At 32.8% G+C, this 18,015-nt stretch overlaps 6 protein-coding genes across 9 annotated transcripts; 3 read left to right on the forward strand and 3 right to left on the reverse strand.

The window, feature by feature from the left end:
* Positions 1-209: 209 nt before the first annotated feature.
* LOC120772410 (GTP-binding protein 128up) lies at positions 210-1,933 on the reverse strand. The gene is made up of 7 exons (XM_040101005.1): positions 1,915-1,933; positions 1,792-1,854; positions 1,547-1,670; positions 1,313-1,488; positions 710-1,248; positions 523-645; positions 210-465 (listed from the first exon to the last, which is right to left on the reverse strand). The coding sequence occupies exons 2-7, from the start codon at positions 1,831-1,833 to the stop codon at positions 363-365; spliced, it is 1,107 nt and encodes a 368-aa protein (XP_039956939.1). The 5' UTR covers positions 1,834-1,854; positions 1,915-1,933; the 3' UTR covers positions 210-362.
* Positions 1,934-2,231: 298 nt separating this feature from the next.
* LOC120772408 (exostosin-2) lies at positions 2,232-4,926 on the forward strand. Its single transcript, XM_040101004.1, has 3 exons — positions 2,232-3,788; positions 3,845-4,004; positions 4,059-4,926. Exons 1-3 carry the CDS (start codon positions 2,318-2,320, stop codon positions 4,558-4,560), a joined length of 2,133 nt encoding a protein of 710 aa, XP_039956938.1. The 5' UTR covers positions 2,232-2,317; the 3' UTR covers positions 4,561-4,926.
* LOC120772411 lies at positions 4,902-5,924 on the forward strand. The gene is made up of 4 exons (XM_040101006.1): positions 4,902-4,958; positions 5,015-5,506; positions 5,566-5,691; positions 5,742-5,924. Exons 1-4 carry the CDS (start codon positions 4,946-4,948, stop codon positions 5,897-5,899), a joined length of 789 nt encoding a protein of 262 aa, XP_039956940.1. The 5' UTR covers positions 4,902-4,945; the 3' UTR covers positions 5,900-5,924.
* Positions 5,925-5,953: 29 nt separating this feature from the next.
* On the reverse strand, positions 5,954-7,921 carry LOC120772412 (ADP-ribosylation factor-like protein 6-interacting protein 6). 4 transcript variants are annotated; one of them, XM_040101011.1, is made up of 3 exons: positions 7,819-7,921; positions 6,326-6,545; positions 5,954-6,266 (listed from the first exon to the last, which is right to left on the reverse strand). In XM_040101011.1, exons 2-3 carry the CDS (start codon positions 6,502-6,504, stop codon positions 6,158-6,160), a joined length of 288 nt encoding a protein of 95 aa, XP_039956945.1. In that variant the 5' UTR covers positions 6,505-6,545; positions 7,819-7,921; the 3' UTR covers positions 5,954-6,157. The 4 variants fall into 4 exon arrangements, with proteins under 4 accessions (XP_039956945.1, XP_039956941.1, XP_039956944.1 ...); XM_040101007.1 differs by lacking the exon at positions 7,819-7,921 and adding an exon at positions 7,356-7,797; XM_040101010.1 differs by lacking the exon at positions 7,819-7,921 and adding an exon at positions 6,641-7,347.
* Positions 7,922-8,346: 425 nt separating this feature from the next.
* LOC120770288 lies at positions 8,347-12,730 on the forward strand. The gene is made up of 5 exons (XM_040097625.1): positions 8,347-8,672; positions 9,278-10,065; positions 10,158-10,242; positions 12,024-12,257; positions 12,330-12,730. Exons 2-5 carry the CDS (start codon positions 9,289-9,291, stop codon positions 12,551-12,553), a joined length of 1,320 nt encoding a protein of 439 aa, XP_039953559.1. The 5' UTR covers positions 8,347-8,672; positions 9,278-9,288; the 3' UTR covers positions 12,554-12,730.
* Positions 12,731-13,267: 537 nt separating this feature from the next.
* Positions 13,268-17,637, reverse strand: LOC120770287 (protein lines). Its single transcript, XM_040097623.1, has 2 exons — positions 17,363-17,637; positions 13,268-16,901 (listed from the first exon to the last, which is right to left on the reverse strand). The coding sequence occupies exon 2, from the start codon at positions 16,839-16,841 to the stop codon at positions 13,533-13,535; it is 3,309 nt and encodes a 1,102-aa protein (XP_039953557.1). The 5' UTR covers positions 16,842-16,901; positions 17,363-17,637; the 3' UTR covers positions 13,268-13,532.
* Positions 17,638-18,015: the final 378 nt, after the last annotated feature.

Raw genomic sequence — 18,015 nt, forward strand, 5'->3', positions numbered from 1 at the left:
TATTACAATTACACAAAGAACATAGTAATAAAAAGAAATTGTTTCGTTTATATACAATAATATAAAACAAGAAAAGAAATTAATTTAGATAGCATTTAAGTATTTATGTATAACATATATGCCTCTAAAAATCACATATAAATATGCATGCAAACATACGAAACGAGAAAACTGGATTGAATATAATATATTTAAAAATAATTTCTGGCTTTGTTATCTCCCAAAGGTGTATCGTATTTCTGATTTATTAAATAACTGCTGAAGTTTACTAACATTTCTTGAAGAAAAAATTACATTTTTATTTCATTTTAAAACTTTTGACAATCGCATATTCGTATATGTATGTAACAGCTGTTAGACTATTAAACCTTTTTCACAATTTGCACGACATCTTCATCGTTAAGAATATGCTCAATGCCAACCTTTTGTGGTTGATGTTTAACAGAAGAACCCCAAACTAAAGCGCTAATAAATTAAAGTTTTTTTAATAAAACCCAATTATTTGAAATTGGAAATACTTACTATTTGAATTCCTTCGCAATTGAGCGATGCAGCTTATTACAAAAATCTTGGATACTTGTGCGTTCATTATGTAGTACAATAGGCGAATTATAGTCCGGAAGTTGGCCTTTAGGTTTGGTGTAACTGTAAAAACGAACAAATTCGTAAATTAGATGATTTCTCAAATCCATAGAATCGTATAACTCACATTCGAACCAGTTTGAGATATTCCCACATCATTTCTAGCAAATCGTCAAAATTCCATCGATGATGCGCCGAAATCGGAACACAATGTGGGATCTTATAAATAACGTCGAGTTCTTCAATGGATATTTGATCAATTTTATTCAGCAAGTAGATACAAGGTATATAGATCCGGTTTCCTTCAATAACATCAATTAAATCATCACTTGTCGCATCATATCGTAATGTTATGTCAGCATTATGTATTTTATATTCAGAAAGAATAGTCTTAACTAGATCAGCATCCAGCTCAGATTGCGGCACCATGCTGTTCAGATTCACGCCTCCCTTATCTTTACGTTTGAAATAAATATTTGGTGGTTTTTTATTCAAACGAATACCAAAGCCTTCCAATTCATGTTCAAGTAGTTTTTTATGTCCTAAAGGCTTAAGGCAATCAAGAACCATAAAAATTAAATTACACGTTCGAGCCACCGCAATAACTTGACGACCTCGACCTTTGCCATCTTTCGCACCCTCTATAATTCCAGGCAAATCCAAAAGCTGCACAATAACAAAAAAGATAAAAGTATTACTTTTAATAATTTATAGAATTTAAACGAGTTACTTGAATTTTTGCGCCCTTATATTTAATACATCCAGGGACCGTGGTCAAGGTTGTGAATTCATATGCTGCGACTTCACTGTAAACACCTGCCAAATTAGAAAGCAAAGTTGATTTTCCAACTGACGGGAACCCCACGAACCCAACTCGAGCGTCTCCAGTTTTCGCAACTTCAAAGCCTATAAAAACACCATATTTACCCGAAATTATATACATATATCTAATTAACACTGTTACCATCGCCACCGGCACCACCGCCACCGCCCTTTGGGGATATTAACTCACGACGCAGCTTCGCTAACTTAGCCTTTAAAAGACCCAAATGAGCCGATGTCGCTTTGTTCTTCTGGGTGCGTGCCATCTATGATTTTATTCCAAATTTCCCATGGTATTGGTAGACATACCATACATTCGTAGGCGGCATATAATGTTAAGGTTAGTTTTTATTTAGTTTGCTATTTCACTTGGAATTTTAGTTTTACCTCGGATTCGATGGCAGCAATTTTTTCAAGTATTGTACTCATTTTGCCGTTCTTTCCTCAAACCTTTTATATTAAAAACTAGAAATATTATTTTCGATAATAAAGCTTTTGTTGACAAAAAACCTTAATAACGCGTGGACAATCAACTGGAGTTCCTTTAAAGAGATTTGTCGAATGCAAAGTTGGAGACGTCAAATGTCAAAAATTAGAAATGTTCAAAAACATTATATGTTGCCAGGCTTTGAAAGTAAAGTTTTATTATATTCTTACAATGTTTGATATAACAATTAATATACGCCAACTAAACCTATTACTAAAAGAAGAATACAATAATAATTTACAAAAACTTGAATATTTATAAGAATAACACTTTCTTTTCCATATCTGAAAACTTGATATTACCGATTTATGTCTTTCTGTTGTAATGCTAACAAGTGGCATCACTAAGTTGGTGTTGGAGGAAGTTCGTAGTTTGTGGTCTTTGGAAAACATTGGTATCCTTCTAGCGACCACCAAAAAGTTAGGAATGAAGAAATTGCTAGCAGTTTTCAATCATCGCAGCGAACGTTTCCAAACTTTAGTTTCATATATAATTATATTGATTTTGACTATCTGTGGTGTTTGCATCGTGTGCAATATATTTAATTTACGGAATGAAGCTGGACGAAACAACAATAAAGTTCCGCTTGACCTTATTCATGTACGTGAAATCTTGTTATCAAAAGACAGCGATGAAGCACGTAACCGAGACGACAGTTGTAGAATGTGGGATTGTATAAATTTATACAAATGCGGACAAAAAGGACACGACCGTCTTTCTGTATATGTATATCCCCTTCAAGAATACATCGATGAGGTAAAAGGGGAAGCAGTCTCAATTCTTACTCGAGAATACTACCAAATACTTGAAGCGGTTGTCCGAAGTCGATATTATACGCCTAACCCGAATGAAGCCTGCCTGTTCCTGCCAAGCATTGATACTTTGAATAGTAACTTAGTTAAATCAAATGCAGTGGAACGTGCACTAGCGATGCAAAATTATTGGGATAATGGAGAGAATCATATTATTTTTAATATGATACCACGGATCGATGGGAGTACTTTGAAAACTGATCGTGCCATAATTCTTGGAGGAGGATTTGATTCGTGGAGCTATCGGAACGGATTTGATTTATCGTTACCTATTTATAGTCCTGCACAACAACATGTGTCAGATTTATCGCCAAAATCCACACATTTACCTCGAAAAAATTTATTGGTAATAATTTTACCAAACGTGTATCCAAAATACCATAGACAAATTCATTCACTAGTGGACGATAACCCAAGCGAAGTGCTACTGCTTGATAAATGTATTAAAAATGGTATAGATTATTCTTCAAAAAATATGCTACGTTGTAATAGCAGTCGTGGTAAAAGTGTTGAATATCCACGGGCATACGAAAAAGGAACCTTCTGTTTATATTCCCATAGTGTAAACGCAGGTAAATCGGATTTAATGGAAATGCTAGCCTATAACTGCATTCCATTGATTGCTGTTGATAATTTTATATTGCCGTTTGAGGACGTGCTTGATTGGACATTGTTTTCGATAAGTATTCGTGAGGCAGAAATTCATTCTATAGTAAAAAAGTTGAGCAGAGTATCGCATACAAAAATTTTTGAACTACAACGTCACGGCCGTTGGGTGTACAATCGATATTTTAAAGATTTAAATACCATAACGCTTACATCATTGGAAATTTTGGAAAATAGGATATTTCCTCATCGAGCTCGTAGCATAATGGATTGGAATAAACCAGATGATAATTATCGAAGTACTTTCAACCCACTATTTTTGCCTGTCATTTCACCCAAGTCACAAGGATTTACAGCTGTGATATTAACATATGATCGAGTTGAGAGCCTTTTCACGTTAATTCAAAAGTTAGCTATGGTGCCATCTCTTCAGAGCATACTTGTTATTTGGAATAATCAAAATAAGATGCCACCACATTGTAATATATTCAATATATCTTAAGTCATATAGCTTAATTGATAACTTCCATTTCAGTATCCTCATTTCCCACAATTCCGAAACCGCTAAAGGTTATTCAAACGCGTGCAAACAAGCTATCAAACCGTTTTTATCCCTACAATGAAATTGAAACTGAAGCAATTTTAACGATTGATGATGATATTAATATGCTTACCACTGATGAACTGGATTTCGGGTAATGATTAGGGACACCTGAAGAATGATTAACGAAACTTTGCTTTATTTTTAGATATGAAGTTTGGCGAGAGTTTCCAGATCGCATAGTAGGATTTCCAAGTCGAATTCATGTGTGGGACAATGCATCGATGCATTGGCGTTACGAGTCAGAATGGACTAACCAAATTTCAATGGTTCTCACTGGCGCCGCTTTTCATCATAAATTTTGGAGTCATATGTACACATATGCAATGCCTGGAAATATTAAAGAATGGGTGGACCAGCATATGAATTGCGAAGATATCGCTATGAATTTTCTTGTTGCAAACATTACTAATAAGCCCCCGATAAAAGTCACACCACGGAAAAAATTTAAATGTCCTGAATGTACTAATACAGAAATGCTATCTGCTGATTTAAATCATATGCGCGAAAGATCAGCTTGCATCGACAGGTTTTCCAGCATTTACGGTCGCATGCCGTTGCGCAGTGTAGAATTTCGGGCAGATCCTGTACTCTTTAGAGATAACTTCCCTGAGAAATTGAAGCGATTTAATGATGTTGGGAATTTGTAAATAATACTCGAAAAATATGATTTTTAATGCATCGATTTATAATATTAGGTAAAAAATATATTTGAATGCCATATAATTATGTAGTAGGAATGTAGATATACATACATAGTGTGTAAGAATAACGATTAAGTGTAAATGAACGGTTTGATAATAACGTGAATTATATATTACGGTACATTTTACAAGCTTATATTGTGAATGAATAAGAACATTGCAATATTTAAATAAACAAAAAATTGTCAAGGTTATTTTTGAAAGGCAAATAATGTTATAACTCATTCTTACTGTAAATTGTTAAAGTTCCGTTATAAAAGTTTCCGAGAAAGGAAAAAGAACTTTATTAAAGCGGTAAACATTGAAGTAAAATCGCTTAGAATTAGTGGAAATGTATGCTTCCAGTAAGTATTCATAGTATTAGCAAAACTTTAGAATAAAAATATGTACACATAATTAGGTAATCGAAAGTATTCGGTGGAACCTGGTTCCAAATCATCTAACTCGTGTCACCGATTTGTGGCCGCTTTACATGGAAAGTTTGAAACCGCTGAAAACTTACATAAAAGCTACACCATTGACAAACCTTTAAAACAAATGAAGTTATCCAATGACTATTTCTTTAAAAACCCACAACCTGAAGGACGATTTAATACCACAGTCTTAACACCGAATACACACCGAAATTCGGAATATGTCCTCCTACCACTTCCAAAACCAAGTGTCACACAATCGGTACCAATAAAGGGTAGTTTTAATAGAACTATTGACGTGGTTGTTAAAGATTTTCGCAACGAGTGCTTTGATGTGAAAGGCGCAAATTCACCAATGAAAGAGCAGTCGAATTTATTCAAGAATGGGCGAAATAAAATGGTACTAGTGGGACGAGTGGACTTTTGCTTAAAAATTCATAAGCAATACCCAACGTTGGATGCCTTATGGGATGTTTACGGTTTGTAAAAAACTAATATTTTGATATTGTATTAAATTTACGGATTCGTATTTACTTAGGGCAATTAAAAAAGATAATTACTGGAAAACAAAGAGGAGAAAATGTTTTATTGTTGCGAAATTTCGATGGAGGTCCAATACTGCAAAGTATTTATTATGACTTTACGTTAATTGGATTAGATTCAGGTATGTCTGCCATTATTCAAAATCCCCATTTCTATAGTTTCTTTGCCTAGGTTGTTATTTACGAGCCGTTGGTCGTTTTATTGGGGAAAATCGGCTCCAGACGTTCAAACTAAACAGGATCGAAGAGGAAGAGTACATGCAGTCGATTCGGTACTTTAACCGAATTCAAAACGTTTCCTCCTTTGCGCTGCTACAGAGTGGAAATTAGAATTTACTTCAAAAATTTTAAAACATAGTGAAATAAATTTTTTTAAACATCAAATATATGAGAATAAGCAGGTATATTTGGTTAGACATCTACAAATATGTACGCGATGTGTTCATATAATATAATAAATTATGCATTTGCTGATATTAAAGGATACTAATACTTTTCCGAATACTTAAAATAATTTGTACTTATTTTTTTTTTTCAATTCATTAATCATATTTTCTTAACAGGTACTATTCATGAATAATTTTCAAGCTAGTTTACACTACTGAAATCACAATACAAAAAGATAGTGACTATTAAACCAGAAGCTAAAGCTATTATATAACCCAAATGTAAGGCACTGCGTCGTTCGCGAAAGTATCTGTGAATGAAATAAAATACAAGTGAATAAAATCCAAGTAAATATAGGGTTTAACTTACGTTTGTTTTACCGGTGAAAAAGGTGAAGGAGGATTCAAGCCTGGCACGTCGCTATCCAAATACACAAGCATATATGAAAAAAATGCTAAGCAAATGCCACATATCATAGGACTGAGTGTGGCATATAACTGGTGCTCATGCGCCCATTTTAAAACCTCCTGCATTTCTATTTGCACCATCCTGTCAATTTCAAAAATACTCTCGGTTTTGACGAAGTGTTCTATGAAGATAATGATAATTAAGAATGGATATGCTTGAAAAAGTAAAAAAATAATAATTTTGAGCCTTATCAACCTGTACACGTTATCGGTTTACTTTTTATTTGTCATTCCTAATGCGTATTATTTTTGTCCATATTATCCAATCCGCTATGACCTTACTAGCTACACGAAGCTAGTTGAAACATAATTACGCTAAAGTGCATATGTATATTATATGTAAATGCAATTATATATTCCCACTTATGAACTTATAGTATATAGGCAATATGTATATTAACTGTATTAGTAAGAGACATTTCTATAAGAGTTAGAAAAGTTGGAAAGGGTAAACTGTAATAAATTGTTGAAACACAAGCTTATCCGACGGCTTAACCTTTGGATAGATATGTATTAATGTTACTTCTACAGTGAGAGCGAAAACAAAATTAATGACTAATCATATTCTGCAAATATAACTAAACACATATGGACATACGATGTTTACATATGTACGTATGTATATGGGTTAATATTCAATAGGAAGCGTTGATGATTGGGGTATATGTGAGATCATCGATACTCTTCGCTATTTATCTATTTATATATCAATAATATCTATTAATGTACGTATGTAGATGCATGTACAGTTCTTCCGCTATATATGTACATACTATGTACGTCGTTAACTTGCAAAAAGACGTTGGAAGCTTTCAAATAAAGCCTATAATCCCAAAAAGGACTGTTGAAATGATCTTGGATCAGATAATAATGCTACAAATGTTTCTAAGTATGCAAAAATTAGTAGCTCTAACGTTTAGAAAATTACATACCCGTGACCATAACCATTTTAAACCATAAACAAACTTCAAATTTTAACAAATTTATATTCACAAATGCTCTGGAGAGCAATATTATCTATTATATTATCTATTTTTCACTTAATATTTGACTATTTTTCGCTTGAAATCTTAAAGTTGAAAATTATTTTTCATTTGGCTACTAATTGCTTTGTCCGATTGATGAAGTTGATTCTCCTTTCGATATCGGTATAAGCTAAAATAAATTTGAATCTGTTAGTGCACCGAATGATAGACATTTCAAAGTAAAGCAAACGATAGAATCATCGTTTGTGACGTCACCACCGTTTGTTTTGGAACAGAGCGCAGCACCCAAATGCTCTCTACAAACATTTTTTTGTTTTGCATGAAGCGCAATGATTATACTCATGTCAGACTTAATATACATATATAGTACATATGTTTTGTAAACATTCTCCACTAAACATTTTCATACATTTTACAATTTTTTTCTTTACTGCCAAAATCAAAAATAAACACGAAAAACAAATAAAATACAATGCATTCTATCTATCTAATGCATTCGCTGTTCTACAAATCAAGGTGTTATATTCATAAACAAAAATGACTTTTAGTGACGTCACATACAAATTACGACATTAGAAAAGTGTTGTAAACTTTACAGAATTCATTCCCTCTCTAAGTTATTTATTAAAAAACTGGATGCATAGCATTGCGATCAATATAACTATTTTAGGATTGTTGTATGTCTCAATATTTCAAATGAAAGTATTTCAAACAAATTAAGTTACGTTGCTTTCCCTTCAATTAAATTTCGGACTTGGGTAGAATTGGAAGAGGCATTACTGCTTCTTCGTTTTAAATGATTTTGCTGGGGGTTGGTGCAACAGATAGTTTATAAAATGCTATATAAACATGTTGCTTGTTACAGGTACAATAAAGAAAACACTAAAAGCTGCACGTATGTATGTAGTTTATATCTGTTATGCACTATTCCCCAAGCGAACATTTACACCTATTTGACATTATTGTCACACAAGTTTGGTCTGTTGTCCGGAAGTGCAATAAAGGCAGATTACTGTACGCGGCATGCTGGGAGATACATGCATATTCGTGAATTATCGTCAAAGACCAAACTTTTAAATGATTTTAGTACTTTAAAGAAAATGGAAAGACATATCGAAACATTAAATGTTAAAGTAAATTATAAAATAAAGTTTGGTGTGATTTAAATGTGAAGTTTAAATAATGTACAGCAAAATATATTAAACTTTACTAACAAAGTTTTTACCAACAAGTACTACAATAACATTATTTATTCGGATATAAGTATGTATATTTGCAATGTTAAGTGAAAATAATTGGATAATGAAACAATGGAAATTCAGCTAATTTTAAGACATAAATATATGTATTTAGACTTACAGAAGCAATCCTATTGATTTTTCACACAAATATCCTCGTAATACCGATTTGTTTAAGCGCATTACTAATATATGAAGTACATACATACATACATATCGTCACCTGAAATGCAAAATAACGTATCATCAAAAAATTCGAAATTGAGTGTCTTATTGATTAAGCTTCACTACTTCAAATTACATACATAATATTACATATGTTCAACATTTGCAGGTTCTGCGGTCAGATATAAACCAGTTTTAACTAATATTAAAACTTTGATTCACTCATGTTCCATTTTATTTCATGTTTCATTCATGCCACTGTAAATTTCCGAAAATGTTGTTACGTTATTTTGCATTTCAGGTGACGATATGTATGTATGTATACAGATATGTACGAGTACAAATTGAATTAAATTAGGGTTTTTCTCAATGTTTCTTAACGAAATATTCTTTCTTTTAGTTTCAAATTTATTGTTTCTTTGGGAGTATTTATGCAACATTTTTGAGATTTTTCTCCTTGTTTAGGTTTATAAATCATGTCATTTGTCAATGAGCAAAAAGATTGTGAAGATACAAACAAAGATCTTTCAGAACAGTTCAGACATCATGTGTCTGAACGAGTGAAATTGTATGAGGCTAGCATGAAAGGATCAGGTTCACCAGCTAAAATAAACATTAACAAAAACAACAATATTCGCCATGTGGTGCCAGTATGTGTATTGATTGTATTTTTTACATTGTATTTAACAACAACAGCAATTCAATTCAAATACTTGAGTTATGGTAATCCAGAAGATGAGAAAAATAGTGATTTTGGCAATACTTTAAAAGACCAAGAAATGCAAACAGAGGAAACAACTAAACGAATAAAAATACTTGAAAAACTATTGGAATACAAAGACCTGTGCACTGAGTTAGAAGTTTTTACAAAGGATTTGCGTTGGGTAAACGAGATTATCGAAAAAGAAAATCAGTTAAAAGAAATTGATACTGCATGTGAACAGATAACTGAAGAATCGGTTTTAATAAACTTAAATGTTGAGAATGGTGAAAACCACGATCAGAAAGAATCAAAACATAGAGACATAGTTGATTTACAACATACTAATAAAGATAAAAGCGAAATTCCGCCACAAATCGATGACAAAAATGCTAAGAATAATAACAGCACGGTCATCAACAATAATAATAAAAAGGATCAATCAACGGCAAAAAAATCAAACACTGCAGAACCCATCATCTATATGTTTGCATTGGTGTTTATATATTTGCTGTTAAAAGCCGCTTCAGACATAAATCAGCATTACAAATCGGTAAGTTTGCGAACGTTCTATAATATTGTACAGTTGCTGCACAGAGGAGTTATAAACTCATTTGCGTCACTTAATTATTTTACGTTTTCTAGCAAAACAAAGGCGACAAAAGGTTACGACGTTGCTCCTTGCAATCTTACGCTCAGACTCATAAACAAGACCGTCGAGCTTCAAAAGGTACATCATTTAATAAATCGTAAGGGTGCTATTAATATTTTTAGAATTCATTAGGAATTAAAAATTATATAAAAATATAATTATTTAAAAAAATTATTAATAAACATAAAAAATAAATTCTGTAATTGTTAGCAGATATAAACTAGATCTAGAAAAAAATTAAAATAATTATTAATGAAAGTGTAACAGCTATCTATGTATGCCTTCTAAATACTCTCATTTATAATGGTAAAAGTCTATCGGAAATCTACCAAACCGAATATGAAGTATTTAACGTAGTCAAATATTTACATTTACATTTGTATCTAGTAAAAATAACTTTAGCTGAATTTAGTGATTAAAGTAGTCATATTTTGCAACAGCGTTTCGCCTTATCTTTAAAGGATGCCAAAATTTAATAGAAAATACACATTCACTTACTAACTTTCGTTCACTTTACGTTCTCTAAAACAACCTATCTACTAAATAAAAAACATAGAACGTAAGATAAATTCTTCTACATATGTTCTCAATCAAAAAAATATTTTCTATGTTTTACCGTAAATCATTCGACGATTATCCTTTGCCTTATTGATTAAACATGATACACATGCATATGTATATTTTTACATGCCTTTGAATAAATTAATAGAATTATTCTTGGATGCGTTGCTCTTTGAATTCAGTTTCACAAAATATAGCGTGGTGTTAATATTTCGAAAAGAAATGTGTTGTGTATTTTGATGTTTGTAATATATTTGCATAAATATACATACATATGTATGTGGACGTATGCATATAAAAATGTTTATATCTATTTCTGTTGATTACATTTCTTTTGGAATTACATGTACATATGTACATATTTATTAATTACACACATTTTTCTTTAATATTTTTATGCGTGTTACCTATTAGCTAAAATACTTCTTTAATAATATGAGTAAACAGAATAGATTGATAAGCCCTCTAAGTCAAACCTTTCGCCTTCTTTACGTTTGCTTCTTTAAATTTCAGGTCTCCAACGTATTTGTACTCGTACTTACTGAAAGACCCTTGCACTTTCCTACATGCTAAATGTGTTGAATTTATCTATGGTATCGTGTATTGTTCGCACTTTAACAGCACAACCTTCCAGCTCTAAGTTCTAACTCTCCTTGAAAACTCCAACTATATATTTTATTTCAAATTGCATTTTTTCATATCAGAAATATATTTCGTTCGAATATTCATAAAAACTTTGTTGTCTATGTGTGAGCTGTTGTTATCCTATAATGTTTAAAATATATGAGTATGTATAAATACGATTGCATATTAAAATGTACATTAACTATGTTTGAATACCTATGTAAACTTGTTGTAATTTAAGACTATTACTATTTTATTGTTTTCGTACACTAAATGGAAATTCTGGACAAGTATTGGTCATAGTCTGAACGTTTATTGGATTGTATGAATTTTAAACAAGAATTTCATATGCAAGATTTACGCATCAAAAGTCAATAAATTTTTAACTCTCTCTAACTGTAATTAAAAATGTTTGCTGTTTCATTTACAAATGTGGGATGATAACTTAAAACTTAAAAAATACTTTTTCCTAAAAACAACATATGTTGAATATATTACTTATATACATATATAAATGTGGGAATATGCAAATTGGTAATTGATAAGAAGATTTCTAATTACACTTGACTACTACAAATAAGAAATTGCAGTCATAAGTTTGGTTGTGATTGATGAGGATGAGAATTGTTATACAAATTGGCAAATCATTTTGACATTTACAAATTTTGCTTTAGACTCTTCAAGTAGCAAATCAAAAAAAGAATCACTATTGGAAATGCGATCACAATCCGTAGATCGTTTCAATGACACTACAATGAAAAAATCTGTAATACTTTCCAATTTACGGAAATTCACATCTTTCGACGAGCATAAGCGCATAGCAAATATACAATGCAGAATCCATGGTCTACCATTGCGGCCATCGAGGGAAAAACAGAGTTGTGGTGAAAATTCATCTAATATTTTGGGTAAGTCAGTATAACACAAAACGAATGGAAGTCTAAGAAATAGGGAAATGAGGTCGTTTATCCGATTTTCAGAATACACTCCGCCAAAAATCTCTGGCCGACGTTGCTCGGTGCCAATTTCATTAAGTTTCCAACGTCACAACGTAAAAGTCGTCGCTTTGCCGATTTCGAATCTGGCTCGTCGTACATCTTTATCCGGCGCACATATTGGCCTGGAAACTAATTTGATTGACCATGGACAAGATATACCATTTCATGAAGTTAAACGACGTGTTCGGATGATAAATCGCCACTAGAAACTAAAACGATTCAATTCCAAAATAGGAACATAAAAGAACGCCAATATATGGTATTCTCTTAAAAACATCGTTATTGTATGATTTTCTGATTAATTGGTTGGCAAGAACCAGTCCAGTTACATCAAATTTCGACAGTGTCTGCAGTATTTATATTGAGCCATAAAGTAAAATGTTTTTTCTTTACAATTATAATATAAAAGATTTGTTTATTATGTAAAAACTTTTAAAAATTATTACAAATATTGTAAGTATGTACATGATTTTTTTGGTGTTATAAAAAAATAATGTTTCAATTTCCGTTAAATACCAAAGGTATATTTCAAAATTAGTGTGACATTCGTCCGTTATATTTAAATAAGTATATACGTATATATATGCATTCTTGGAAGTTCGTATTTACATCCACTTAAGTTTTAAATTAAAAAAGCTATTCAATACAATATATTAATTTAATAAAAGAATATATAAAAGGACATATGTATTGTGCTGATATGTTAACAATTAAGAATTATTTAATTTACGAAGTACATATATATAAAATTATCTTAAATTTAGAATAGTACAACTTAAGCTAAGGCAAGACCAATTACAACAAAATATCAAGGTTTTCTAATTAAAACCAAAATTTTTGTAGTTATTTTAAAATGTTAATGCTACTTAAATTCATTTAATAAAAGGCACTAAACAACAAATTAAATTAGATTAATTAGAAGTGCTAATATTAAGATTTAAGTTGTTTTGACGTTTGATTTAAAACCAAATATTTTAAATCACTAAAAATTGCTATTTGCTAAAGTTATTCAAGTCTTTCATGTTAACACTAATGTTCGTATGTTTAAGGCTTATACATATATAAAGATATATAGAACAATATTCATCATCGTAACAAATTAAATACAAAATAAATAAATAACTTCTTCGATAAAGTATTTTAGGCGATTTTTGATTAAAATAAAAAAAGGTCCCAAGGAACATTTTATGTTAAGCTACGTTCATTGCCCTCATAAAGGCTCTCACAGCTTTCCAGTAGCCGCAGCACCGGTGAAATATCGTAGGGATACAATTGACGAGCTACTAATCGGGAAATGTGCAGACGCAATCGTATCAACACACTCATTGCTTCGTCGAGGACGGGTGATCCCATTCCAAAATCGTGACAACTACGTAGAAACATGTCCCAATTTGCTCGTATATATTTTAATAGTCGTAGGAGATAGAGTAGAAAACAAGTTTCATTGCTGACCAGTAGATCCAGTAAGAGGTCTGAACTGTTGGAAATCATTTTGAGGAACTCTAAAAATGTATATACCGGATTCAACATGGACACGAGTTCAGGAAATGCATTATTGCGAAAAGATATGCCTGCTGTGACATCCAAGGTACACACCATAGCTTCAATTAAATGATCATCCTGATCGTCGAAAAGATGTATGAGTATTTTGCTAAAGTGACACTCAGGATGAAATTCTAATTTGTGCTTTATAAATGATTCCAATTTCCGTAAAACATCGCGTATTGAACGCTCAATCAACACCATATCTTGATAGGCGTCACAATCTTGAGAATCGATCGACGAATCCGAAGAATCACTTCGTATCTCTTTAACAGTTACAGCAACAGATTTCAGAACTAGAAGCACCATTTTTTGTAAAATTGTTTTATCCATTTCAATGGCATTGGCGTCAAGCTCAATTGGACCACCTGACAATATTCCTGAAGAATTTGGAATGCTTTCGTTATTAGAGAATTCTCGATTCATCGGAGTGGACAAACCAATGTTTTCACCAGAGTGCGGCGTTGAACCACACATTTGTGCTGTACATCGTTCCAGCTTTGGATTCCATGGCGTACCTTCTAAATAAGCAACAGCTGCGCGCTTGAAGCCCAAAAAACTGACCATATTTTCAGGTTGACGACGCGGTAGAGAGTCTAAAATAAGTGCCTCTTTCACATGCCGCACAATTCTTTGTGCTAAATGACAAGTCTCGACCGGTAGCATGTCCTGCAGTGCAAGTGTGGAGCCGTAACACAATGCTTCATTAAATAAGCATAGCAGCTGTTTATAAACAGTACAGGAAAGTTGCTGTTGTTGCAAAAGTAATTCAAATTTATCCAACTGGGCATAAAATGGGCGTGTTTCGACCACAGAGAGATTCGCCTTAACTGAAATTATGTTTTCCCACAGCTGTAGGAAATTTAGTATGCAATGCTCCGCATGATCCATATGCATATGATTAACAATAAGAGCTTTCATATTCTTTACCAATGCAGGCCACTTATTTTCGAGTATTTTAATTGTGACACCTTTTAGATGTGACGTATCGAAACTCTCAGAGTCCGTAAGTGTGATTATTTGACAACTTGATGATACAAAAGAACTGGAAACAGAATTTGTTTGGGGCTCTTCGACATCACCAATACTCACATTCAGCTCAGCTGGATTGTGAATGCTCGAAAAGTGTGTTGCATGAGTATTTAAAGACGGCGCATGGGAATGATCATCAACGTGATTTTGATGAATTACGTGCTGTTCAAATAGATGTGTAGGAGCACTGACGAAGTGCGGTACAGCATTAGATGGGTCATATGATATTGTAGGAAGAAAGCTTGTGTTATTTTGTATTGTTGTCCTTTCAATAATATCATAGGAGGGAAAATGTTGAAGATGGTGTTGACGCTGCTGATGTTGATGTTGCATCGACATTTGTGATAAATGGTGATGGTGTCTTCGCGCATGCGCTTGAACCATACTCTCCTCTAGCACGTCATCATCCAACTCATCCTCATCATTTTCGATTCCCTCCTCCGCACCGTCCAGTCCTTCCTCGTGGTCAACGGTACCGTTAAGTGCACCTCGAAATTGCAATGCAAAATAATTCGTTTCCAATGTTGGTTGCTGTGGTTGGAAATGAAAAAATCTTTCGTTATCCAAAGTGTCTCTTTCTTCATTTGCGCTTGTGTTGCCGAATGATGTGTTTCTACTTTGATCCGGAGAAACATCACTACCCACCTGGGTGTCAACGATTTCGTCTTCAAGCGGGTGCAAATCCATATCTTTCCATTCAACTATTCTTTTGATGATTTCCAAACTGAAATGAATTTTTTGAACTGCCGAGCTATCCAATCGTTCAAAGCTAAAAAGATTATCAACCAATTTTTTAAGCCAATTATCATCCAGCTCCTGTTTTGCAATCACCAAGAATGATGCCAATACTCTAGCAGCTAAAAACTGTACATATTCATTGTTGTAACTAGACAAAACAATTATTTCATCAATAAGATTATGATCGTTACGAATGAGAACGTCGCAGACGTCCATTATTCTTGCACATATAAAACCTTTGGAATTTTGTTTAAGGTATATATCGAACAAAAGCTGTAAATTAGAGAGAAATTGCAGAAGCTTTTCCGTGGGCCATTCCGAAAGATTCGCAATGCGCTTTTGCCCATTTGTGTCGATCGAGTAATGTGACTGAAATGGCTTTCGTAGTGTACGTTCGGATACACCGCAAAGGCATTGTTTATTTAAGGAGGCTTCAAATTCTCGCATGTCCTCTGAATGTGTTGCCGCTAACGTCAGACTTGCGGTTGTCTGCATCTCTTCCTCTATCGTTTGTGCCGTTAATATCTTAGTACTATTTGTATTTACAGTTATAGATAATAAATCAGGCATCTGAAATGGTATTCGATCGACTTCGTCAGAGCTTACACCAGTCGTATTAGTACTACCGCTGTTTCCAATAATATCGGCATTCTTTAAGGGTATTTCTTGTTTTTTTAATATATCTGCGGAACTTGTACTACTTGTGACATCTAAAATTCCAGGCAAAATTTGTGCTGCATTGTTTTGTTCATTTAATAAATGAGACAATGAAGTAGCACGTGATCCACTCGGTGTGGATGTAGGAGAATTATTCGTAGAACTGGGTGTGGATATTGAATTGGCGGATGACGAAAGCGAGGAACATCGTAACTGTTGATGATTATTATTACTTAATAATTTGCCATTGATGTTTGCTTGCATTGCATTAACTCCGCCGGTGTCAACAATGTCTGGTGGGGGAGAACATTTTGCCTCTACCACAGCCGTTGCCTTGGAAGAAACCGATTTAACAACTCTACTGGTTTTACTGATTTTTTCAATTTTTTGTCTTTTTGTTTGGGGCTGCTCGGCATTGTTATTGGTGTTACTACTGCAATTGTGATTATTACTGCTTGAGGATAATTGTGTAGAGTTACTGTTGGAAGTGCTAAGATCTGATTTGCACGACGTCGAATTGGACATTTTTTATGTTCGGCAATGCCTTGGAATACCTTTGCTGTAATGAACTCCGATATTTTTATTCTGTAAATACAAAAATCACACAAATTATTAAAATTATTCGTTTTTAATTATGCATGAATTAGTAATGATTTAAACACATAGTATAATTTAACAAAAACTCGATATCCAGTTAATATCCTTTTTAGTAGCTAACACGTTCACTAAATTGTAAATTTTTTAAATAAATTTTTCCAATGTTACGGTTGGCCATTGGACAAAAGATGCTACTGTGCTACGCATTTGCAAGGTTACGTATGCAACATCATTGAAACCACGCACAGTTTTATATAGTTATCGCTCTTAACATTAGGTGAAGGCGTCGGTTCTCTACTGCTTTGAATACGTACACGCGGCAACGCATGCTACTAACTTACACTGGCATAACTTTATTATTTGAAAATAATTTCATAAATTTAATAACATTTATTCATTAAACGAATCGCTATTGTGGATAAGTAGCACTCTTTTATATGCCTATTTACCTTTTACTATCTTCTTTTCGCTTTCCGCTCTTTAGCAGTTGCAATAGACCTGTGACACTTTCTTGTATCTTTCGTTTTTCGCGAGATTAGGTTTGCTATAATCACATTACATATTTCTTTAATATATTATTCTAGTTAAAAATGCATTTTACTATTTTCTAAACATTCAATTGAAACTTTAATACAATCTCACGTAAATCCATTGCACTGAACCATATTTTTCCCAATTATTATGCGCTACTTAGTTTTAGTGTTTTGTTGGAATTTGACTTCTTAATTACACACACCAATACACACTATATTCCAGTGCAGCCAACTGACAACAGAATGAACCAATCAATCAGTTGATACCAGATCCGAAATACCACCTCTGCTAATTATATTTATATTCCGAACATTTTTCAAACCTAATTTATATGAAATAACTTGAATTTTCTTCATTACAATTCTGATTTTTAACAAAGATATTAAACTAAGTTTGAAGGTAACTGAAAATGCAGTTAATTTTGCATTAGGCTATAAACGAAAAGGCATATAGATGGCGCTATTGTAACTTTTGTCCAAAAGAAAAGAGAACTTAATGATAAGTTAAACCTGGGGATATATTAAACTTAAGCATTATGCTTAAGTTATGATATACAATTCTGTACTAA

The sequence above is a fragment of the Bactrocera tryoni genome, chromosome 3 (assembly GCF_016617805.1).
Source record: "Bactrocera tryoni isolate S06 chromosome 3, CSIRO_BtryS06_freeze2, whole genome shotgun sequence".
NCBI lineage: Eukaryota > Metazoa > Arthropoda > Insecta > Diptera > Tephritidae > Bactrocera > Bactrocera tryoni.

Coding starts and splice junctions, on each gene's coding strand:
- LOC120772412 (XM_040101007.1), bottom strand. Junction 6,267..6,325: donor TTTTCACCGGTAAAACAAAC/GTAAGTTAAACC, acceptor TTTCATTCACAG/ATACTTTCGCGAACGACGCA.
- LOC120772410 (XM_040101005.1), bottom strand. CDS start 1,833: ATGAGTACAATACTTGAAAAAATTGCTGCCATCGAATCCGAG. Junction 1,489..1,546: donor CGGTGGTGCCGGTGGCGATG/GTAACAGTGTTA, acceptor GTGTTTTTATAG/GCTTTGAAGTTGCGAAAACT. Junction 1,249..1,312: donor ATAAGGGCGCAAAAATTCAA/GTAACTCGTTTA, acceptor GTTATTGTGCAG/CTTTTGGATTTGCCTGGAAT.
- LOC120772411 (XM_040101006.1), top strand. Junction 5,507..5,565: donor TGCCTTATGGGATGTTTACG/GTTTGTAAAAAA, acceptor GTATTTACTTAG/GGCAATTAAAAAAGATAATT. Junction 5,692..5,741: donor GTTAATTGGATTAGATTCAG/GTATGTCTGCCA, acceptor TTCTTTGCCTAG/GTTGTTATTTACGAGCCGTT.
- LOC120770287 (XM_040097623.1), bottom strand. CDS start 16,841: ATGTCCAATTCGACGTCGTGCAAATCAGATCTTAGCACTTCCAACAGT.
- LOC120770288 (XM_040097625.1), top strand. CDS start 9,289: ATGTCATTTGTCAATGAGCAAAAAGATTGTGAAGATACAAACAAAGAT. Junction 10,066..10,157: donor TAAATCAGCATTACAAATCG/GTAAGTTTGCGA, acceptor TACGTTTTCTAG/CAAAACAAAGGCGACAAAAG. Junction 12,258..12,329: donor AAATTCATCTAATATTTTGG/GTAAGTCAGTAT, acceptor TCCGATTTTCAG/AATACACTCCGCCAAAAATC.
- LOC120772408 (XM_040101004.1), top strand. CDS start 2,318: ATGAAGAAATTGCTAGCAGTTTTCAATCATCGCAGCGAACGTTTCCAA. Junction 3,789..3,844: donor AAATAAGATGCCACCACATT/GTAATATATTCA, acceptor CTTCCATTTCAG/TATCCTCATTTCCCACAATT. Junction 4,005..4,058: donor ACTGATGAACTGGATTTCGG/GTAATGATTAGG, acceptor CTTTATTTTTAG/ATATGAAGTTTGGCGAGAGT.